This window comes from Dufourea novaeangliae, unplaced genomic scaffold (assembly GCF_001272555.1).
Source record: "Dufourea novaeangliae isolate 0120121106 unplaced genomic scaffold, ASM127255v1 scaffold65, whole genome shotgun sequence".
Taxonomy (NCBI): Eukaryota; Metazoa; Arthropoda; class Insecta; order Hymenoptera; family Halictidae; genus Dufourea; species Dufourea novaeangliae.
Window position 1 is genome coordinate 707,565 of NW_015373961.1, and position 25,056 is coordinate 732,620.

The following is a 25,056-nucleotide window of genomic DNA, read 5'->3' on the forward strand; positions in this document are numbered from 1 at the left end:
AAACGTAGTTAAAATCATTGAAATAAAATAATTCATATTTAATATATATCGTAAATACTACTAAGGTTTAGGTTTAGAGCAATGGGAAATAGTATCATGTTACTCAAACAGTTTGATATGACTTTAGATATGTAACTTGTAAATTTTGAGGATAATCTCTAGTTCTAGTAACAATGCTACATATTCACTAAGAAGTATTGTAAACTTACTAAATTATATTCGTTCCTATGAATAGCATTTATATGAAAATTATAACTCTAATAAACAATGTTGGCTTAAAATTACAGGAGTAGTAGTAAATCCTGTTTAATATGTAAATGTATGCAAATCAAGTACAGTTAAATATTTATGCAAATTATTCGAATAAACACATGATTTTCATCTTTATATAGTAATGGGTGATTTCATTGATCATTACAATTTTACGATGAAAAGCAGCCTGCAGCTTTGTATCATAGGTGTAGATACTTTTTTCATTCAGAAGTTGACAGCTGTTTTTTTTTATTTCTCTAGGACTATGAAATCGTTTAGATTTTCGTGAAAGTCATTCTCATTTGAGGTTAATAATAGTTGTAATTAAAAATTGTAAAAGGAATAGTGTAAAGTGACGTGAGGGTGATAATTCCTTAATAATGGATGCCGAACAAATTCTTAGATACGACATTAAACAGTGTTTAAATTTGATTGTGATTGGTAAAGAGGCAGACATTACTGAAGGATGGATTAAACTTAAAAAATTAGAAAGTGAGCCAGCGTACAAGCAGTTAAATAATTATGAAAGTATTTTGAGAGAAATACTTAATGGTGAGATATTTAATGTGCACGAAGTTCCAAGAATCATGACCTGGTTCGCGAAGTATTTGACAGAGAAACCATTTTTTGTTAATCTGATTTCAAATGATATTGCAACTATGTTAAGAAAGACAGTAATCAGTGACATGTCGAATTTAACGATGATACTTCAGACCTTATTGGACCACAGTGTATTCTTGCCGGAGTTGGCAAATCATTCTAAGCTTTGCGAAGCAATTGTTGTCAGTCTGTCTACATTCTCGATGCCACCCGATCCAAAAAAGATATCGGAATTCACCGACAATGCAACCAAAGTTCAAAAGTTTTTGGAAACAGTACAAACGCAGTCTAAGAATGTTGAGAGTAATAATTTAATTTTTATATGTCTTCAGACATTATATAGAATTATATCGGATACGACACGTAAACAAGCTTGTGGACCTGGTTTGGCAGCTATATTGCAGCTGGTAGACCCATCTTTTATACCTCAAGCTGTAAATTGGATTCTTTCTGAATCCTATTGTGATGCGGAGTTAACTCAAGCTTTAAAGGTGTTGTGTAATTGGCTTCCAAAATGGAGGGGTGATCGTCTAAGTATTTGGATTATGGAATTTATATTTGGCTTAGAAAAGCAACATAAACATTCTGTACTCATTGACGTCACAAAGGCATCCCTTGATGTAATGTTTCGTGCTTTGTTAGTGCCAGTGATTCGTCAGCATGCTTCCATAGTTGTGTTTCATATTTTGAAAAGGCAAGGATCTCCATGCCTGTTTCGAGCTATAGGGAGGAACATGCAAACAGCCATAACGTTTTTAATGAAAGAGGATTCTGAGTCTAGCAAAAAATGCATGCAAGACTTGGTTGATATTATGAAAATACTTATGTTAAGGTTCCCAGGTCAACGTATGTGTAATAATTTAGATAATTGTTTTCCAATGCAACTCAATACACATATTGTGAAGGAATTAGTGACTGATCACCTTTGGGTGGAAGAAATGGAAGAGGTTGAACCACTAATCGAATCACCAAAAACACAGTCTGGAAAAGTTGGGCTGTCGAATCTTGGAAACACATGTTATATGAATAGTGTATTACAAGCACTGTTAATGACCAGACAATTTTGCTACGAAGTATTAATGTATAAGCCTTCAAACAATACAAATGACCAAGTTGTACTTAAAAAGTTACAAAAGCTGTTTACACTTTTATTGTATTCAAACAGGATTTCATTGGCACCAACTGAAATTTTATTAGCTTCTCGTCCAGCATATTTTCTGCCAGGCCAACAGCAGGATAGTTCAGAATTCCTCTGGTTAATATCTTGCTAGTACTTTTACACATACGAGACCGATGACCCAGCATATGAGTCATGCAATATCTCACTGGTTTAGCTGATAATTCAACACGTGGGTCACGTACAGACGGTACGTAAATATTGCCGGCTGCTGGGGATAATTTTGTAATAATACGTCGGTCTCGAATGTGTTCGTGTTTATTCTTTTGAAATCAATATATAACTCATAATTATTACTTGCTAACTATGAATTGTTTTATTAGCAAGAAATAATTACATTGTTCTTTGCATTAGCATTATTCTATAATACAAATGTTGTGCTGTATGTTTCAATTGTTATTTATTTCAACAGTCATCTATTGGATCTACTTCACGAGCAAGAAAAAACTACTAGCATACCATGTGAAGCAACTGATTCCAATCTGAAATACAAGGACGATAAGGAAACAAATGATGTCACATTAATAAATGAGGAAGGTGGTACTATTAAGCGTTGGACAACTGAAGAAGATTTAACAGGGAGTATAGCATTGGAAAGGAAAACACAATCACTTGCTGATTTTACAGATGGTACCATTTTTATACTGAAGCATACTGTAACGCATAGTTGCTCCAATCGAACATTGAATTTTACATTGAATGTTCTCTTGTAGGAGAAGATTTAGCACAAATACAGCAGCTTAGTGATTCTCATTCAGACTCGACAGATAGTGGTATACAGTCTGTAGGTGGGGAGGATACGACTACGCAGGTACCTCTTGTGCACAGGGTTCTGGGAGGGAAATGTAAAATTACTTACCAGTGTGCTCAGTGCGATACCAGTTCCCATAACACGGATAAGTTTCGTGATTTACAACTGTGTTTCCCAGAAGAGATACAAGAGAACCAAGAAGTCTCCGTGCAAGACCTCATTAACTACTATCTAACACCGGAGAAGCTAACCGGCGAGAACAAATATCGATGCGACAAGTGTATGAAACTGTGCGACGCGCAAAGGATTATAAAAATCCTGCACACACCGACTTACTTGATCCTGATATTGAAGCATTTCCGTTACGATTTTGATACCAGGTTACGAACGAAACTCCGGCACAAAGTAATGTATAACGAGACGATACAGTTACCTGTATCGTCGTCATTGTGCACAACCAACGAAACTTACCAGCTATATGCTGCTGTCGTACACTCGGGTTACAGCGTGGATTATGGTCATTACTTCACGTACGCCCGTGATTCGAAGCAGAACTGGTACAAGTTTAACGACAGCTACGTCTCTCAAACGACTTTCAACGACTTCAGGGACTTGAAACCACCTGATACGCCGTATATATTATTTTATGAAAAATCGGTACCTTTTGACGGAATTTACGAGGAAGATAAACCGGAGCTGTCGACGCTGAGCAAACAGTTACAGGAGCTCGTGGCGAACGATACCACCGCTTACATTGAGGAATTGAGGCATCAGGCTCAGAAGTCTCAGCGTGGCCAACAGAACTCCATATTGTTACGGAGAAACGAAAACTCCGATGACGAGAATCCTCCTCCTAGTAGCTGTCGGGGCGCCGTTAATGTGCCCACGAGTCGGTTTCTTTATTAGATTAATTTAATATTTATATAATATATTCTTTTATTAAAATTAATGTTCCAAGGTGAATTTGTAATACATTTTCCTTACAATGGCAGGAAGGAGGCGATAACGTTCCTTTGTAATTACAGAGCTATTGCATCAATCAGTATAAGTGTTCAACACCTCCGAAAGCAGTATTTTACGAAAATTAATATGTATATTATCGTAGCTCCATTTTTATTTGCTGATGTGTGTTACTGTTGAACAGGGTGTACCGCATAACGTGTTACGCATCCATACTGAGGTAGCGAATTGAATTCTTTTTTTTTTGTTTTTCATATACATAGCCAGATAAGAGGTAGAAGAATGAGAACGAATGAAGAGACCTCTGAGAAAAGAATTTCATCGCTATCAATAATAATTTGTATAAAAATAATATCTCGTAGCACCTTAGGCGATACACATGTTGCAACAAATTATTACTATAAGTCTGTGAATATTGCATTGGAATGTTGCCAAGTAGAGTCAACGAATATTCGTTGCACCTTCTTGACATTTGTTTTTCTGTAAAGCTGAAACGGTTGCTTTTCTTAAAAAAGATTTATAGAATGTGGAAAGAATGAAAATTGTTTTGTTGTTGGAAAGTGTATTATGAGATTTTAATAATAGAACAAGGTAAACGCGATACATTGTAAGGAACATAATATAATTGGCTGTGTTTATACGTAGATACTTGTTTATAACAAAAAAAGGGAAAGAAGAGTATTTACGAAAACATCGAAAAATACTATCAATTTGATAACTATAATCATTTGTCATATTTTCCGCGCATGATCATTCGATACCGATTTCATTCGAATGAATGTCGGTTGTTGTGTGAAAAAACGCGCCCGTTATTTACAGAAATTGATACAACATCAAAACTTGCACATCTCTCTAACGTTTCTCGCTTCATCGATACTATACTTGGCGTACACGATGTACACGGAGTTAGTACTTACATTGGCGAACGATATTTCTTGTGCTAGCTGAATATTACACACATTGGCCAGCCGTTTCGAACTTACGTTACAAGTATCTTAGCGTTAAATGGAACAAAAAAATGGGGACAACTGTAACATTGGTAATCGCTGTTGTTGTAAATAGGTGTAATTTTATCATAGTTACAATTTGAAACACTCCAAGCGTTACGAATCTGTGATAAATTTATACTATCAAATTGATAATATTACCTTTTCTTAGCTCAGTATTCAACGAGATGAATACATCATCCACCATTACTTTATAATCCAATGGATACTGTGTATTGTACAGTATTCGTTAGGTTTTATAGATTTGTAAATGTTCGCATGGATTATTCGAATGGAATTTTTCTCTTCACGAATAATCGATAACATCGTTTATTTATTGTTCATTTAACATTTTACCGCTACGGAGGCCGGCACAAAGAGAGTATGAGCATTGGAGTTCGACGGATGTTTTACTGCACAATCGTACTGTTGGCATCAACGAAATTATTTATAGCGTGTGGTGGTGCTGCTGTTGTTTCTTTTTCTATCCGTGCTCTATTTATGTTACATTAACCGAACTACAAATGTAGACCGAGTGTGAAAGACTAAAATACAGTTGTACACAATAAAATTGGTGACTGATGCTTGTCTATTCGTCGTTGTTGTTCATGACTTTCTATTGCCCTATACACAAAAAAAATTAATCTATTTTTTTTATCCCCTCTTGATATTACAGTTTACCACTTATTGCATTGTATTCTGTAAGTACCGTAGATTTCGAAATTTCATGGAAATTTGTGAAGTTTCTTGTATCTTCTGATATAAAGTCATCATAAATTCGAATCGACCGTAAGATCGGTAGTAGAATTGACGTATTTGCATTGGCTTTACGCGTCGTAATTAAAGATATCCTGTTTGATAATGATAAACATTTTTGGCGATCCGGACTGTCTTACATAGACGTTTCATGATACCAATTATCTACAACATCTTCAGTCATTCGTCGATTACATTGTCGAGTACCTCATCCACTGCACGATCGTATCCGTCGGAAAAATGAAGACAGTTTACTTAGCTGCTGTTGTTAGTGAGTTGATTTTAGTGTATTGTTGTTATAGTATATACACATAGATTTGGCAATGAGCACACTAATTGTGACAGGATTTCTCTGTGCGCTATAAACCTAACTTTCTCTCGTACAATCCCTGCAATTTGCTGTCGATCTTACTAACATGGCGGAGATAGTTCGCATTTACTGCTATATTATGGATTACGTTTAGATAGAAATTTTGATAGATAATTTACCATAAAGAGATTTCTTTCTCCTCTTTATTTTGCTTCTTAATTTTCCTTTTCTCTCGTAATCGAGGTGGACGCGTCGCTATTCCTGGGAATCAAGTATTCTAAATTGAATATCATGTTTGTCCCTATCGGAGAAAAATTTACACTTTAATTATAATAAAAGTTAGATTCTAATAAAATATATAAGTGACTTTATACACAGTATAATCAATAGTAAAATGGTTTATTCGTCAGGTTGTTTGGGTATGATGTCGTACGGTCAGTTCTTCGGTTGGCCGTCACCATCTTTGCCTTTACTTCTGCAACCAGGGAACCCCGTGCACGTGACATCGCAAGAGGGTACATGGGTCACCTCTTGTCAAGCCTTGGGTGCAATTTTTGGTGCAATACTATGTACGTACATCATTAACATAATCGGCAGGAAGTGGACTGTGCTCCTTACAGCGGTACCAGCTATAACCGGATGGCTGTTGATCGCTTTCGCTTCATCAGTCTGGGTAACATCATCAATCTTTTTATTGTCAATAATACAGTAAGTATTAATAAATATTCGGTCAGTGTTTGTTGATACTTATAGTAATATTGATCGCGGATAGACGATAACTCGGCATCGAGCGAAATTGAATACCAGAGTGTCGATGATGTTGATAGTATAATTCCTAATTGCAATATATGTAATAAAAGTTTAAACACTTTTTGTTGTTTTATAGTGTGTACGTACATGCTCAGGTATCACGTCGAACGATGAGCACGCGAGCACTCTGTCAAAATACTGACAGTAATATTGATTGTATAAGTTCGGGGAAAATAGTGATACGTACTGTCATCATTCAATCAGTATAGCTAACAGTGTCACATCCGCTACATATGTAGACTTTGCGTAAGATAAATAAAAATAAAACTGATAAAAGAAGGGAATTGGAGATAGATATAACTCGATTGCGCTTATACATATGTACATAATACTCTTCATGTTTCTTCTCGCGATAATGGTGATACTTTAAGCCGTCGATTGACTTACATCAATTTTTAAAGAATCGTCAAGGTTATGATGATAGTGAAGATAATGAAAGTGTTGCTAGGATATTTCTTTGTTTTGTTATCTATCTGTGACCGAAGCATTCGCGCGAACCTTTTCGCTGAATGGTCCATTATATCAAACGTTCGTGTTTTAAAGCGTATTAGCAATTAAATCTAGAACATATTAAAAGTACTTTAGCAAACTTTAGTAATCAAGCTTACATTGATTTGTGGCCACTGATCCGGAAGCTAGAACAAAATCAATTGACTTTTCACTTTGTCTGACAGACCAGTCCCTTTAAAGCACCCAGAGTGCTTAGACCTAACGAAATGAAGTCTGTACAATTAAACAGTTCTCACAACCCCCGTTCACCAAACGTTCTCGGACCGCATAGAACATCATTTAACATTTCACTAATAACACGAATTGTCAGCTTTAAACCAAAAGATGCGTCATCCATGCATGGACGACTTGTCAACTACCCTCTAATTATCCACAAACTTTTACGCCCAATGATTGTCATATACCAATTTTCCGCAAAACAAAAAATGTGTCTATCTCACCTGCAGTCTTTTCTTCCTTTGCCTAGGAATTATACGTAGGAAGATTCATTTGTGGAATAAGCAGCGGTTCCGGCTACGTGTCCGTTGTGATGTATATGGGAGAAATTTCGCCAGCGAGGATACGTGGGATCTTGACCTCTGCGTTGACTGTCGCGGTGAAAATCGGTTTGCTCATCGAATGGATCATAGGTCCGTTCCTATCCACACGGAATCTGGCGCTGGTGTCAATGTCGTTGCCGATAGTGTTCGTGCTTAGCATCGTTTGGTTACCAGAGTCCCCGTACCACCTGATGCGTCGCGGGAAACACCAGGAGGCGATACAGACCCTGGCGCGAATAAGGGGTACCATGAACGTTTCCGTGGAAGCAGAGAACATGGAGAAATCCGTGAAAATTGATTTGGAGAACGACACCGGGCTGAGGGAGCTGTTGACCGTTTCGGGGAATCGCAAGTGCGTGTACTTAGATGAATTTCTTTGATGGTAGCTCAATGGTGCGAGATCGTAGAGGATATGCTTCCGAAAAACAATCATGCTAGGATCGTAAACACTTTATCTACAAAATATTATTCCATATCAGTAGAATCATCTTAGAAATAATCGCCTGGAGGAGTCGACAGGACAACCCATTTTTCACTTTCGGAAGTATTCCTTTTCGACAAATTTTGGAGATGAAGGCTAACCCCGGTTGATCGATTGCTTTAGAAGCTGTGAATCAAAGAACGCTGTCAGAGACGAGACTCTTTATAATTGTTTTGTTCCACTCCGAACCGTTTAGAAGGATAAGACCCCTAGATAGTTACTCATTAATAGAACGATCGTTGCAACCGTCATCCTTCTTACAGAGCCTTGACGGTGGTCGTCTGCTTGGCGGTGATCCAACAGTGGAGCGGCAGCATGGCCATAATCTCGTACGCTGAGTTGACTTTCACCGCAACGGGCAATAACTTCGAGGGCAAATACATAACAATGATGCTGGGTGCCGTACAGGTTGTTTCCGCTATGTTTAGCACCGTCGTGGTGGACAGTTTTGGCCGTCGAACCTTGCTGATCTTTTCAACATTCGGGACCTCCATGTCGACCATGTTGGTGGGCTTGTTCTTTTACCTTCAACACCGTCAGATGGATGTCGACTCGATCGTTTGGTTGCCGGCGATCGGTACGCTATCGTACATAATCACGTATGCCGTTGGATTGGCCGGGATTCCGTTCACCATGATCAGCGAGGTCTTTCCGACGAACGTGAAAGCTCTCGGCAGTACGATCGGTATAATGTGCTGTAATCTGTTCGGTTTTTTCGTGACTGTTTGCTTCCCAAGTATCGTCGAGGCGTTCGGCAGGTACGCGTCGTTTTGGCTGTTCTCCGGTATTACTCTGATGGGCATGGTCTTCGTGTACTGTTACGTGCCCGAGACCAGGGGGAAAACGTTGCAGGAAGTGCAGGACCAGTTGCATGGACGAAAATTGTTTTAATACTCTGTGGACTATTTTTATTTTGTAAAGAAAATCGTTGTTGTTCTAGATATTATCGATGATATTGGTAGATATTTTAACGTTTGGGATTTTTAAATATCCTTTTAGGGACGGACTGGAAATCTCGAGATGACGCTGAATATGTAGGATTGTATGTTGTGTGTTTAGTCTTTGTCTATGGAAATATTAATGTCGTGGAAGAGACCAGAGAAATAATTTGCGCTCTCTGGAGTTTCGTTTAATTGTAGAAACATTTATTGTTGAGAAATATAGAAAATTTTTATACTGTACACGCTATTTATTAACAGTATCGAGATTAGGGGATCGTAATCGATAGTTGGAAATATGTGCAAACGATAAACTGGTGAATATTTATGTTCCAACAACCTACAGTTATGACTTATAAAACGTTATGGAAATTAAAGTGAAACAGAATTTTGAACTCTGGACTGGAGGCTTTTCTACGTTAATAATAAAACTTTCATACAATTAAACATTATAAAAACTTTCTCTTGTTTGCATTTTCCATTTCAATATATGACGGTAGCAGTTGTTACGGGATAAAAGAAAATAACGTTTAATCGCGTGCAGTGAAATTTGCGTTTTTTCATTAAGCACTCCCAAGAACTCCAACGTAATTTTCATTGCTTGTTAAGGAACGAACTGTTATAGTTTCCGAATATAGACGACAAATTGACTGTTTCTGTGATATTACGCTGTTTTAGTATACTTTCTTCTCCATGAATACCGGCTTTCATTATGGTCGGACGTCTCCATTCCGCTCGCCCACGAACGTAACCGCGGTCGACGATATCATGGGTCGCTTCCCTGCCAGAAATCGGGATCTTAATTGGCGTATTCAGAACGTTGTTTATAGGGGATCACATAGGCAGAAAATACGTGCTCCTCTGCTCGTTACTAGCATTCATAACCAGCTGGATGGTATCCCTCTTCCGTAACGCTACTGTTCCGCTATGCTAGACCGAGTCTGATGCATTAAAGTTACAGTGCAGTTTCCGTCCTCCGTACTCTAGAAACTTGAGATAATGCAACCTCGATATTTTACATCGCTTTTATGTAGTATTCCACGCATCGTGATCTTATTTGTACGTATAGTGGATACAAAATGATATTTGCACATTTCCTGTCCATAAATCACTTGATGGATTTTGAGAAAACAGAAAAATCGATCCAGAATCAATTCCAGTAATTTATTCTATATTTTCTGTAAGATATTGATGTCATCTTATACTTAATAAAAATTATAGAATAATAATCAGTTGGAAATTTTGTAACGCTATCCATAGTCGAGGCAATTTAACCGTATAAAGAACTAGTGAAATTGGACACAATTAAACACATATTTAAGATTGTACACAACAATTGAATCTAATTTAAATTTTTCTCTGCAATGTTGCGAAATTGTTAAGAATTGATTTATTTCATAAGTTAAGTGTCCCTTTTAACGTTAAATCCTCCGCGTATAATCCGTAGTCTACTGATAAAAAATCGTATTATTACTCCCAAGCTAACTGCAACCGAAGGTGCAAAGCTGACAGAAATTGCCTCGATATTAACAGGATTATTTTCGGAAAGTAACTAAATGCCAATACATTCTTTATCCACTACATTAAATAAATTGCAAACCTTTTTTTTAACCTTTATAACGCAATAGAAAGATTGCATTTTCAATTTTCATTTTCTAGATGTATTTTGTATCACCCTGTGTAATCATCGGTTCAGTCGTGGGCGACGTGTCTGTCAGCGATGACTTGTTGGAAATAACTGACATGAATCATTGGGGAGTAGTCACGTGTAGTCGAACGTGTCCCATGGACCTCGGAATCATGCTAATGTAACCGTATTGTAACTTCGTGCCATTACATGACGCGCCATTCCCATCGCGAACACATCGTTCGTTCTCTGTGGCCTTCTTTTGCTGTCGACACCAGAGACTCTACTTAATGTCCTGAAATGATTACAAAATGGCGGAGAAGTCCTTGAAGCAGCTTCGGGGATCTGTATCGACCCAAAAGAGACGAGAACGATAGCGAATCACGTGTACAACAACCTATCGAAGAACAATCGAAAGTCGTTTTTCATTGTCACGGTCATGTGCGCTGTGTCGCGATGACAGATTTTTATGTTCCATGATTTGGAAATCAATGTTAACAGGAGGTACTGACGTGGATTTTGAGTTTCATGATTTGGAAATCAGCGTTAAGAGAGGGTACATTTACGTGGTTTTTGGTTTTCATAATTCAGCATCAACGTTGAGGGAAGATATTTATTATAATTTGGAAATAATGTTCAGAACAGGTATTCATGTGGATTTTGAGTTTCTTAATTTCGAAATTAACGTTAACAGTCTCGTTACTCTTAATCGGACAAAAAGACCAGTCGAGAAGAATTACTGCGACGAAGATGGTGTTACGCAATCTTGTTCCACGCACGGATCTGAACACTCGTTCGAAAGAAATCCATTCGTCGAACCGGAATAATATGGCCCAGACCCTTCGTAGTCCCCAACGATATTTTCTTCAACCGCCATCGGGCGAGTTTCGTCCCTCCGTGTAAAGGTTGGCGAAAAATAGAACGGGCGAACGTGAAATTTCCTTACCGTGGAAGGTTTTCCTCTGCCGCGTGTTTTACGACCTGTTCACTCGTATCTGTCCGTTTTACGTTCCGGGCCGCGACACGTTCAGCAATATGTCTCGGGGATTTCCTGTCCGCTTGTCCGGGGGGCCGTTCCCTAGAGAGGGGATATTCGAGTGGCTGGAAGAAGATTTCCCAAAGTGTGGGCAAACACTTTCCATTTTTGTGAACCTGGTGAATCGAAAGACAAAAGCTAGAAAAAAATGAGTTTCTTCGGATCCTTCATGGATAGTTTGAGAAGCTAATGTGAGTGGACTCGAAGTATGACAGAACTGAAATATTTTATGATCCAGTAGATCTGAAACTTCTGGAGGATTTATGATAATTATTATTTAGATTTTGTTGTATCAGCTGTGGTACTGTCTCAATATCTTGATGATCTTCTGAGTTTGGGTGCTAGTCTGCTTGCAACATTCTACTTCTTAACGACGCGTGAACACCAAAGTGATGTCATAGATTTCGTTGAAACTTTTCTCAATTAAAGTACAGACTATACACAGACAAACTCTATTAGCTCACTGTCACATAGACCATTGTTTTTGAGAAAATGGAGAATAAAGAAGTGGCCTAGAGACAATAGGGTTTTTCTGTGGTATGAACTAAATGTGAGACATCATTTAGGGGTACTCTTCTTGTTAGATGATCGAAAATCGGTTTGAGAAATATCGATAATGTTCCAGAAAATTTTCAGATAAACGTTATAGCAGCAGAGAACTGATTTGTGGAGTTTATAAGACTCCTTAGTTGTATCTCGAGATTATTTACCACCTTGTTTGCTCAACGTTTCCCGTTTTAGGGTCGGAAGCACTTAACGGTCGCTAACGTAGAAGCGGCATCTCTTCCACGGCAGCCTCGTAACGTACAATGCAACCTTACACGCCTGGGACGCACCTTGCGCAAACACCAACGGCACAAAGCACTCCGTTAGCTTGCAATTAAATTCCAGCCTATAGATAATTGCCACTTTCCCTCGCGAATCAGAGTGTTTCACCTCGATTCTCGGTGTACAGGGGAATATATCGCTGCTTGGCATCGATAGTAGCACAACTCACAAAATTTCAAATTTGCTTTTAATAAATGCAAGGTCTACATTGCGTTTATAGTTTTATCATGTAAAACGGCATATATAAATTAAAATATACATATGTAAATTAAAATAAATACATGTATATGTATAATTCCATCAGCATTGCGTCAAAGAGCAATTATGTCACTATCATCCTGGCCTTAGCTACACAAATGTAAATTTTAAAAAACTTCTCTACAATTTACATTTTTGTTTAATTGTGCCACGTTCAATGCCAAGTAGTGACATGATAGGAATCGAGATTGAAAAATGTGTGTTTAAACGTATTATGTATTATTAATAATCGTTTTCTGCATTAAAAATATATTACATAAATATTGAAATGATTTGTATTGGACTCGATTTTATTCGTCTTATAAATTTTTACTGAATATTCATGCATGTTTTCAACGAATTAGTCACACATTATTAATGATTTATTTTGTAATATTCCACTGCGAAATGACTCATTAACCGTTATGGATTATTCATTGTGGCGAGAAATGGATTTCATATGATGCCCATGTTCTCATTTTGTGTATTGCATCAATATTTTAACATTGAGTTGTCCAGGCTAATGAATAAATGAGCACCGATTAGTTATAATAATATAAACATATATAAAATTTTGTTTATGACAAATAAGCCGAATCGTATCGACGTGACTGCGAGGATGTTGGAGAATTAGCAGCTCTGCTTGGATTGCGTGAACCATAGTCTGATCAGTGCAGCTCGTTACTACTGACGCTGATCCTGTATGAGCCATTACTACTTACGGTGATTATATCCCCGCAGCATGATCGACCAGAAACGTACGATTACGAAACCACGGGTTTAATGGATTCGTACTAATAATAGTGAATTAAAAATAACCGATTATGAATATCGAAAGTATTGAAAATAATCATTGCAAACAGAATTATTATAATACTTATATCGTCAACATAACCAAACGAGTAAAATTAACAAGCTTAGAGTCTTAATATTTTTAAATTACCTTTAATACCCCAAGCTTATATCCGATTATACTATTATTATTTTTTATTAATAACAGTATAATTGTTATCTATTAGTTACTGTTTGAAAATAGTTTGAATTTCATAAAAAAAAATTATTTAATAACGTAGACACACGCGAATAAATTTCATGCCACATTTACGACCCAATTGATTCCTTCTTCACCATAATCGTTTACTAACACCTTATACATCGTAATAAAGCAAATTGATACCGAGACACTTTTCCAATTAGAATACCGTAAAATTTCATCGAACAAAATTGAACGTAATCGAATTAACGTTGAACGTTCGCGAATGGGGGCAATACCGTCCCGTCGCTGGCAGCGATAATTAACATCACCGAGTAATCAATGCTCGTTACTCACAGTGTAAACTGCGAATAAATACAACGCGTGTGGCGGGGCATTGCGTATGACCGGGGTTGCGTATGCACGTGAAAGATGATTTAGCACGTGCTTACACTTGTATTTCATGCGCACGTTGCACTTATGTCCCCTCTCATTGATCGACTGTCATCTCTGCCTTTAATCCATCGACACGTGCACTTTCCGTCCTCTTCTCCTCCGATATGTAAGAGACACATTGTGGTGGGCGTAGAGATTCGAAATAGAAAGGGAAAAATTCAAAATTATTTCGAATCTCGTATGTTGGTCAATGGTCATTCACTTCGAATTTGAAGAGTCATTGTTCCAGATTTCAAATGTTTGGTATCGATTGTCCAAGGAGCAATTATTTTGGGGTTCTTCGATACAACAATATGAATCGATGCTTGAGCTTTTGTGCGTTGCGTATTGATAGAGAGGCTTTTAATAGTTTGAGATCATTTGTTGTGGGAGTATTAAGTTAGATTTTTAGAGGAGAAATGATGGAGAAGTTTCTATGTTGATTAATCCAGAATTTTCTAAAATTTTGAAATTGCTTATTCGAGGATTTCGTATTACCAATATTCCATGTTACCAAATATTCCATATTATCAATATTCTATATTACCAGTTTTCCATGTTACCAATATTCCATATAACCAATACTGCATATTATCAATATTCCATATTATTGATGTTTCATATTACCAGTATTCCATATTCCCAATATTCAAGAATTTTAAATGAACACAATATAACAGTTGATGAATTTTTTTTTTACATGTATTTAGTATTATCAACTTTCCTGCTTGCACACATTGATATCTAACCACAACAAAATAGTAGACTACTACTGTACAATGCAATCAAAAGTGAAACCTGAGTTTCTTTGGTCTTCCTTTCATTAATTCTTTAACGAAAGCAGTTCTTGGTGAATACTAACACGAACACCCAGTATACCCTCGGCTAACGACATTGATACTAACGTAATACCTGTCCTCGAGCTCAACAGTTAGAACCGGTCGTTGTCACCGACTACAAACATTTATCGGCGGTATTTGTATGCACTGGAAAAACCTAGTGTCGCCTTTCCATCGACGTGTCACGTGGCAGTTGCAAGTATGTCGAACGTAAGACTTTACGCGGTGACTTTCGTGGGTAAGAGAACCGATCGTGAAAACCGTTTCGATCGATGAATAAATCGCATTAACGAATATTACTCGAAGACAGTGAGCCTGGTCCAGGTGGCCACGGGGATGCTACTGGGATGGCCGTCGCCGATGATACCGAAATTGATGGCCGAGGATTCGACTTTGAGGATCAGCCGAAACGAGGCGTCTTGGACGGTGTCGTTGCTGAAGCTTGGAATGGCATTCGGGTGTCTGCTCTCGACGTTTATTGTCGATCACCTCGGCCGAAAAATCACGATACTGATCGCCATTGTGCCTGCCATTTCGAGCTGGTCGCTGATTGCCTGGGGCTCGTCGATTACGGTCTGTTCATGAAAGCTATTGTTCTTCAATTGACGTAATCCAAAATTATCATTGTTAACAATTTTGACAAACCCTTGCTTTTGCAAGTGGCAAATAATTATCTGTTTGGAAAAAAGTCGGTAATATTAGTCCTTTTAATCGGTAATATTAATGCTTTTTCGTAAAAATCGTGTCGAACAATAAGACCTTGCAGTTCAAGGTCCGACTCGGCTTGAAATTGAGGATTGTATTTGTGTTTTATTTTTATGCGATTTGTTTGTCGGTAGAATGGAATTTTCGAAAATTAGTGCGAATGTCAAGTGAACTTCATTTGTATGTAAATGGTAATATTTTGGCTTTAGCTGGTACTGCTTGGTGATTTTGGGGCTCGAATTTGAGAATTCAATGCCAAACGGCGAGAATTACATTACTATGTAAACGACTGAACGATAGGAAGTAAACAGACAATTGTGCTTCAATGATTAGGAAACAAAAGCTTTGACGGTAATTCGTGTGTTCCGGCTTCGACGTCTGATCGTTTCAGTGGCGCTGTCGTTTGTTCGCTCTTTGACGGCTCGCTCAATTAATTCGTGTCGCTTTTTATACCTTGTGATGTTGCAAGCTGAATAAACATTTGGAAACTTTTTAGCAGATATGTTTGTATATTGTTGCAAGGCCATGGACGGAGCTTAGTTCTTAAGCAATGTTAGAATCCGGCTTGATTAATCACACTTTTTATGAAAATGTGGTCTCAAATAATTTAAACCCACTTGTTGTCGAGATGCTTAAATTGTAAATTTTAATCCACAGTTTTTAAATGTAAACTTCTACAAACCCCCAATGATCGAGTTCTGGATTCCTCACTTATTAGCTCAATAGGCTAGATCAAGCGCAGCTTCCTTATCATGTTCATTAAACTTCAGAATCACCAAACTATTACCATGTTAAATATTAATCCACAATCTTTAAATTCATACTTTTCAAAAATCGTGACGAATAATTCTTCTGGTTATCCACAAACAAGTCCTCTATTCCTCTACTTTACCATTTTCATCAACTTTCAGACCCGTCAGGGTATTAAAATCTCAAATATTAATCTCCCGTATCTCTAAAGCTATATTTTAAAAAAGTAATAATGAAAAATTCGTATTCTCCACAAAGAGCCACATTATTCCTTGATCCTAAAATCCATATGTAAGTTGAAGCGTTCCATCCACTTTACCATTACCATAAACTTTTAGACTCTGTACGCGGCTCGCATTATAGGCGGCATAGGCAGTGGCATGGTCTTCACAGCTGGCTCTATATACGTGACAGAGATCGCTCCGCCCCACATACGCGGGGCTCTCGGAAGCTTTTTCGTGATGATGGATTATTGCGGTAGTCTTCTTGGCTACGTAATCGGCTCGTTCACCACTATGGCGGAGTACGCTTACGCGGGGATGTCGTTAACGACGCTACAGTTCCTGATATTCGTCTGGTTTCCCGAAACCCCGTACTACCTTCTACGACGGAAACGTTACGCACCTGCCATGGACTCACTCATGTTCTTACGCGGCACTGGGGGGGTCTCGGAGGAAATGGACTCGATAATGAGATCAGTGGAGTGCGAGCCCCGGAATACTGGAGTGGTGTCGGCCATCTTGGATCTGATGTCCAAAGCAGGTGACGCTTCTAATAGAATGTCCTCTCCATTTTCCTTCAATTCGTTCTAAGAAAATTGTTCGTTGTAACCTCTAATTGTTCATTCTTCAGTGAAGCCACTGGCGGGAAATTTGAAAATAATAGTAGGCTCAAAAGATTTTATAAGATGATAAACTTTTTTTTTGTAAAAGTATCAAGTTACTTCTGGTCATTCTTTTCTTTTAATATACTAATTTCTGTGCATAGATAAATACGATTTTTATAAAAATTGATGGTTTAGATGGTTCAATTAATCCAAAGGACCTTAGGTAATTGTAGATTGTCCTCCGGTTACCCAAATAAGTACGTTAAAGATCAACTAAACTGTTCCCTTTAAATGTTATCATTGAAAATATTCTGTTACCTTTGAAATATTACCAAACTTTCTAGCAATTATTTATACGGTCTTTTCAAGTTTCAGGTGGAAGAAGAGCGATTCTAATAGGCGTCTGTGTCATGACGCTGCAAGCATTCTCCGGCTCCATAATTCTGATCGCCTACACTCAGCCGATCTTCAAGAAGATCCACAACGTTGACTCGCAAGAGACCTACATGAGCATCGTCCTGGCGGTCATGCAACTGATCACTTATTGCTTGTGCATCGGCCACGTGGATCGTATGGGACGCAAGCCATTGATGATCATTTCCGTCGTGGGCGTCGTTATATCCAGTTTTCTGTTAGGAGTTTATTTCTGCATGCTGGAGAACAACATCGACGTCGATAGCTTGAATTGGCTAGCCTTCACGGCGATTCTAGTCTACGCAGTTAGCGTGTCGTTGGGTTTAACCAGCGTACCATTCGTGATCATGAACGAAGTATTCCCGATGTACGCGAAGGCGACGTGCATCGGTCTTTGCTTCTGCTTGAACTTGTTGTGGTCGTTCGTTCTGGTCTGGATTTGCAGCGTCGTCGCGTTCGAGCACAGTATGTACGTTGCTTTCTGGATCATTTCCGCGTTGAACGCTCTTGGGATCATCTTTCTAACGATTTACCTGCCGGAGACAAAGCGCATGTCACTTTCGAGGATAGAGGAGAGGATCGTTAGGAAGAAAATGTGACTTCTGCCACATTTTGAAACTTCACCAGTTTGAGGATCCAGTTGTGTGCTAGGGAATTTTAAAAATCCTCCAATAAAAATATTTGTATTACATAGTTTGTTGATAGATCGTATTGTTGATAGCTCTCCTGCCTCGAGACATTGATGGCAATATGGCGGATGTTAAGGGGAGAACGACAAAAGAGTAACGGTGCAGGATGAGTTAGGATTCTTTGACGTTTCATCTTCGATACGGTCCAGGAGACAGTAAATGTCCAGAAAGAGTGATGGTACACAGGATGACTGAGGATTATTTGACCTTTCTTTGTCTAGGAGTAGATAAAAAGAATCTATAAAATATAGTCTTTCCACCTACCTTCTTAATTACACATTTCTTTCATGTTTTTCTGAAAACTGATAGCCTGTGGTGTACCATACAATATGTATCTACTAATGAATCGTATTGTTACTACAGACTATTGATCACACGAAAAGTATAACATTAATTCATCGAACGTGAAGCTAGGAATCTACCGTTCGATACGATTATGAGCCACTTAAAGGTCGTTGTTCTGGGAATAAGTGCAATCTAGGCTTAGAAAACCACATAAATTATTTATTGAAAATGTTTAAACAGCCTTTTAAAAGTCCTCTTCAGATCCTATACAAACAGGTACTGGTAACACGATCGAATTTACAATAATATATTTCTATATATACACAGTCGGAGATACAGTCGGGTAATTGATTTATTTTCAATCAGAAGTGTACTTGTAACGGATAGGCGAACAGTTTCCGTTCAAACAGTCCGCGAACCAAAGAGGAAGCATCGACGCATTCGAACGCGATACCGATTGCGTCGACCGGATCGGTAAAACAGATCGCTCACTTGGGAACAAAAATGAACGTCGCGCCGGTCGCTCGAAAATACTTTTCACTTTTTTTTTCCGTCTGAAAATGTACAATACAAAAATACGGTTAATTACATTCGTCAGTCATGTGAATGAACTAGTCGATAGCCTTAGATGAAGTAAAGAGTTTATATCCTAACGATAACATTCCTAGAAACGAGATCGAGTCGAATTTTTGAAAATTTCGCGAAGGGAGGGGGGTTGCTGAGACTTTCATCTTCGGAAAGATCGATTCTTATTATTCGACGACGGAGTCGTTATCGGACGCGTCAATATTGATCGACACGCTCGAGCAAACGCTTATCGTTCGATTCGATTTATATCCCGCTTCCCCCTCCTTTGTCCCCGTCGTGTTGCACACATTCTCGCATTAATCGGAAAACTTCGCGTCTTTATTTGTTTGGTCGCCGTATCAATCACGCGCAACTTTTTCGATTTTGCCGCCTCGAACGAGACCTCCATGCGCTTGGGTAACGATCTTTTTCTTGCTGGATCATACGTTGGGCCGAGTAACAAGTTCCTTGCGGATTTTTCTTTCTAACAGTATTCGTCGCTTCGTGTTGAAATTTCCCGCTAATTTTCTTTTGGACTGTCTGTTTCATTAGCCGTTTGTCTCATGGAAAATACTGGATGTATGATGATTTTCTATTGACTGAACGTTTAACCAGCTTGAATAATTGTTTGTATAATAATATGGAAAGAGTCAGTCGTATTTGTTGAATCGATGTGGATGGAGAAGGTTTGAGGAAGATGTAGAGAAGCAAGTAAAGTTTGTACTTCGTCAGTGGTATTGTTGGAGTTCCTCTGTTGCTAGATCTATTATGAACTTTTCTTAGAAAACCTGACAGTCTATAGTAGCTCAGAATAGGCTTGTTAAACGTCCCTCTTTTCGCTCTTGTTTCTCTTCCCCTTCTTATTGCCTTGACGGCTTCCAGGTAGGAATTCGGCTTCGAGGAAACTGGCGATGGAAAGAAACACTTCACTCGAATTGTTGCTTGGAAAATGAATGTAAAAATACACGATGATGTACTCGATTCTCGAATTATGTTAAAGTTTCCGTGTAAATAAACGGCAAAACGAAATACTGTCATATTTGTCGATCCATCTTTCGAGCTATCTACACATTAGTTCGACAAGTACGATAGAAAAAGATGATGTTTCGACATTTGAAATCAATTATAAACTTGTGGATTCAACTTCGAGTAGATTCACGTGTCTAATTTTTGTCAATAATTTCCGTCAAGAGCAACGAGCTCTCGTCCAACTGTTCTTCCCTAAAATATTCCCTAAAAGCTCGGCGATAGGACTACATTAGGGATCGTGGAAGACTCATCTGAACAATCTCCTACCACCGTTAGTCTTCAGACTGAAATCATAAAGTTCTATTCCAGCCAATTCCTCGAAATCCAAACGGACTGATTCCTCGACCCAACGTTCCTCTTCGATCGACATGTAACGGCAACCGTTGCCCGATAACGAACGGTCCAGCGAAGCCAGCGTTACCGCAAATTCGATAAGCCAGAGTCGCGTGAAACTTGACCAACTGTTCGATCGTCGGATTCGATTAGTTGACAGCGATCCGTGGCCGAAGTAGACGCTGTCTGTAGACTAGATTCCTAACATGGCCACGGATGTACACAGCCACGCTGGTTGTCGCGTGTTCACCCTCTACGGGGATAAATAATTCATTTGGACTCGGTGACGCGTCCAACCGGTCGATTTGTTTCGCAGCGTGCACCTTGCAACGGCGAAACGACTGACTCCATTGTTAGCGTCGACGTTGGACAAGGTGGTGGTCTGGATTCAGGTGTGACGGATCAGACTATTCTTTTGGGATTGATCAATGGTGCTCGGATCCTCGAGCCTCAGCGGCGACGATGGCAGCAGATTCGTGGACTCGGTGTCCTTTCTCGGTATCAACATGGTAGTTGAGCTCTCTGGAACAGAGAAAGGGAAGAATCTGTGGATTGTCCCGTCTGTAGATGCTGAAATGAAAGCTGAATGAAATGGAAGCGTAGGGTAGGCGAAGTTGGGTTACCTATGTCATACAGATCTAATGCGGGCAATATATGACATTTTGAATCATGGGGTTAAATGTACCCATTCAAAAAAATCGGTATATTATGCCCGTTCGAAATAAATCTTAATCCATTTTATTACACGACAATAAGTACTCAGTCAACAGGTTAAATCACTCTTATAAAAACCTGGAATATCCAGAAATAAGTTTTCCTGTCTACAAATAATCGTTCGAAGGCAATTTTAGATAGCCAGTGTTCGTTACACCATTCCAGGAGGGAGGAAACTGGAGCACAGTAGCTTCCGATTCAATTTTGAGATCAAAGCGATGATCTTAACGCCGTCTACGAGATTAAGCGAATTCAGTCGGGTTAAATTGCTTGGAAATCATAATCCTGGCGTCCTTCTTTGTTCGTCAGTGGCTGTCGGGAGGGACAAATAATAATCTAGTCGAGCAGATGTGCCGAGGTTTGGTCAACGTACTCGTACTCTTTGCCCCGGGATCGATTAGAGGTTGATCTACGCTACGAAATTAATCGGCGATGTAATTATCGGATCAGTTTTCGATGATGTAATTTACTGGAAATTGAACAATGCGTGTCCGGTTCGCGGAGTTCATTAGCGTTATGTAATCGAGCTCTAAACGCTTATGAAAACTGGGTTTCGATATTGAATTAATGTAGTTGACGTCTGTTTGCTGAGTTTCGTGGTTTTACCATTCAACCCAGAGATTCTGTAGGATGATAGAAAATTTGGTAGAATTTCTGTGTGTTTGGAAATAATTACATTATCAGGAAAAACGACAGCTAGACATCGAACACTATGTAGTGTATACTTGGAGCTGATGATACAGTGAAGACTTAAAGCTAGGGAGCCTTAAGGACTAGTTAGGCTCTGGCTGCTACCAAAAGGTGTCACTAGATTATTGAACTCACACATTATCCTTTGATATGCTGTACAAATCACACACTTTCTAAATTACGTTCCTTTTCAGACAAGTTCTGAAAATTTTTGAAATGCTGAAGGCAGTACTAGTCTTCAAGACTTTCACTTAGCTAGACCCCTAAAAGTAGCTTTCATATGTTGATGTCTTTGAATTTCTTGCGTGTCAAAAATGTTCTTGTGTTTGCTGCCGTACCATTTACTTGCTTCCAAGTATAGTTAAGAAGTGGTTATTTATTGAATTATCATAAATTTCGATTATAAACCGGCTTACCAGACTTTCCCTTCTGATCGTCCGAGGCTGTATCGGGGAACTGCACGTGCTTCCTCGTTGGCCGGCCCGAGACCGGACTTTTCTCCAAAGAATGAGCGTTCAGACCCGCCGTAGGACTCTGTGTCGGTGTTGCGGTCGCTTTGGTTTCGTTGTTGGTCGCTGCTCGCCGGGAGCTCAAGCAGGACGTGGCGGTCGTTGTTGGCGGCTGGGTCGCGTACCTCACTGCTGGAACCTTCAAAGGACACTTCATAAGACCTATTTTATAATTGGATTTTCAGCGAAATACAGTGTACACAGGGATGGGCGTCCATGTTTAGGCCACGTGCTAATACAAGGTCTTGTTTCGTTTATGCACGGAACAATCAGGTTTTTTTACGTATATTAAAATTTCGTTATAGTATGTTAAAAGTGCATTAGACAAAGTAATCAATTCCCCCAAGATTTAGAAATATTTTGTCTGATATAATTATTACTTCGCACCCTGTAGGTATGCAATTTTGTAGAGAATGAAAAATCTTCCGTATAAAAATCGTATTATTTCACTGCTTGGTCCTTAGTAGGTCATGTCCTCTAATGGGTTTCCAGATAAAATGAAAGAACCTCGTTAACCTTTATCCGACTTTTATCTGTATTGGATCTCAGACAATCCACTTAGGGATTAAAACGACGAAAACAGTTTTTACTGTAGCGTTATAGTTGGAGATTCAGTGAATGCAAGGGAATATATTTGTTTCCGTTGAAAGCTCATTAATCAACGAAGATGCGGAATCGCGAGTACACCGTCGACCATTTCCATGGGGGCCCGTAATCCCGATCGAATACAGCCTCGGATCTAATAAATCTTGCACACGGGGTTCGCTTCGTTTTCTCGGTTGGCGAACAGCGTGCCCTGCCGAGTCGAATCAGTCCTGTCACCAATCTTCGTGGCTGTCAACCCGAATGACGCCTATTTGAGGGACCTTCGGCCGGAAGGACGTCGAGGCGTCAAGCCTCCGCCTGTTCGAGGAGAGCCAATAGAACACGCGTGTCCGATTTAACGTGCACGCTGCAGCGTGTGTTCGTGAGCCAGGTAGAACGTCACTCCGGCAACACAGTCTACATTAATCAGAGTCTGAAGCAACGATCGAATTTCCTCTTTGGATTCGACCGTATTATTACACGCCGTCGTGGAGATTAGGTCCATGGACTGTTGGTTATGGTATTCATTCATTGCTATCGCGATTCGGGTGAGAGATCACGATGTTTGACATTTCGACTGCCACTGGTGTTCTCGTAAACACTTTGGAGAATTGAGACTTCATTTTCGATCAAAACGAGAAATTCAATCAATACGCAGACTGTTCGGGGATATCTGGACTTTAGATCATCCGGTATTTTATTTACATATCTAATATTTTATTCTACCATCCTACAAGTTCTGTATCATCTTCAACAGTACGCTACATTTAAACCGATTTTAACCGACGTTTAAATCCCTGGGTTCCCTCACGAAACGTGTATCAGTAATCGCCTAATTCAGCAAGCACCGTGAAGATAACATCGCGCCCAGTCCTATATTTCATAAGAAGGAAGATAACGACCCCCTAAATTTCAAAGATAAGGATTCAGTAGGGTCGTCCTGTAATTACCGGTATTAAGCGAACAGACAGAAACAATTCGAATCCTTGTTCGCTTTGTTAATCAAGAAATTATCGATGTTTCACGAAAAATCGCCGGTATCGAGTGATCAAAGTCAGTCGAAAATGTGATGAATTAGAATCGATTATCGCATGGGGGGTTGGTATCGGTTGGGAGGATAGAGAGAGTGCATTAGCGAACAATGGAGCTGGATCGAGTGTCGTTTCTTCGAGAGAATCATGGAAACGAGGGACACGTTCCAATTGACTGGCGGAAAGCTTCCATTTGGATAATAAGATCGGTCGACATCGATACCCTTCACCCTTCGGGACCTTTTAACGCTGGCAACCCCCCCAGTGATTTCGTCGGAGAGCCAGATTTCCGTTGTACAGGGGGTGCAATTCGATTTCCATTCGAGAGCGAGTTTGCTCGCCATCGCTATTAGTATCGTTGGTTCGGTCGTGATGGAAGAAAGGATGAGATTTGGTTGGACATTTCTAGAGTATCTACACTTCTCTAGGGCTAATAAACGGTGGTTTGTATTCAGAGTGAGATGGCTACTCCTGTTAAACGTTTCTGTGAGGCTTTACGTCGTATTCATAACCCTTTGCTTTCGGAATTTCCCTATTTCCCGTCCTTTTTGCCCCTTCGGAGATGAGAATCGAGGGCAAAGGATTAAATTTCATCTCGTTGCTTGTGTAGATATTACTTTTACGTTCAGTGTATAAGATAAGTTATTAAATAGTCCCATTAAAAAAAAACATCGATGGCCTTGAAATTTCAAAAATATGACCTTAAAAAAAGTAATACTGTCCCCTCACATTTTTTTGTTTCTTCAATAACAAGTGAGATATTGAAGGTGCTCATTTTAGCTGGGACACCCTGTTTAGGTTTCAGAATTCGGTTTCGAAGCAACCGTGAACTGGTATATCGTCGGATATACCCGGATCTCCATGGGTATCCCCCGTAACGAATA

The 25,056-nt window shown here is 39.2% G+C and overlaps 4 protein-coding genes across 4 annotated transcripts in view; 3 read left to right on the forward strand and 1 right to left on the reverse strand.

Annotated features, from left to right (window-relative positions):
- Window positions 1-447: 447 nt before the first annotated feature.
- Window positions 448-3,801, forward strand: LOC107186555 (ubiquitin carboxyl-terminal hydrolase 35). The gene is made up of 3 exons (XM_015574449.1): window positions 448-2,107; window positions 2,442-2,659; window positions 2,743-3,801. The coding sequence occupies exons 1-3, from the start codon at window positions 633-635 to the stop codon at window positions 3,684-3,686; spliced, it is 2,637 nt and encodes an 878-aa protein (XP_015429935.1). The 5' UTR covers window positions 448-632; the 3' UTR covers window positions 3,687-3,801.
- Window positions 3,802-5,722: 1,921 nt separating this feature from the next.
- LOC107186458 (facilitated trehalose transporter Tret1-like) lies at window positions 5,723-9,028 on the forward strand. Its single transcript, XM_015574320.1, has 4 exons — window positions 5,723-5,753; window positions 6,203-6,465; window positions 7,579-8,003; window positions 8,396-9,028. The coding sequence occupies exons 1-4, from the start codon at window positions 5,723-5,725 to the stop codon at window positions 9,021-9,023; spliced, it is 1,347 nt and encodes a 448-aa protein (XP_015429806.1). The 3' UTR covers window positions 9,024-9,028.
- A 6,218-nt stretch (window positions 9,029-15,246) lies between these two features.
- LOC107186459 (solute carrier family 2, facilitated glucose transporter member 8-like) lies at window positions 15,247-18,339 on the forward strand. The gene is made up of 4 exons (XM_015574321.1): window positions 15,247-15,283; window positions 15,356-15,618; window positions 16,839-17,262; window positions 17,702-18,339. The coding sequence occupies exons 1-4, from the start codon at window positions 15,247-15,249 to the stop codon at window positions 18,337-18,339; spliced, it is 1,362 nt and encodes a 453-aa protein (XP_015429807.1).
- A 2,691-nt stretch (window positions 18,340-21,030) lies between these two features.
- Window positions 21,031-25,056, reverse strand: part of LOC107186600 — a 31,695-nt gene continuing 27,669 nt past the window's right edge. Inside the window, exons 7-8 of the mRNA XM_015574498.1 lie at window positions 22,464-22,695; window positions 21,031-21,165 (exon numbers count right to left, since the gene is read on the reverse strand). Of these exons, the coding sequence (XP_015429984.1) occupies window positions 21,032-21,165; window positions 22,464-22,695 (366 nt within the window). The 3' untranslated portion in view covers window position 21,031. The remainder of the gene's footprint in view (window positions 21,166-22,463; window positions 22,696-25,056) is intronic.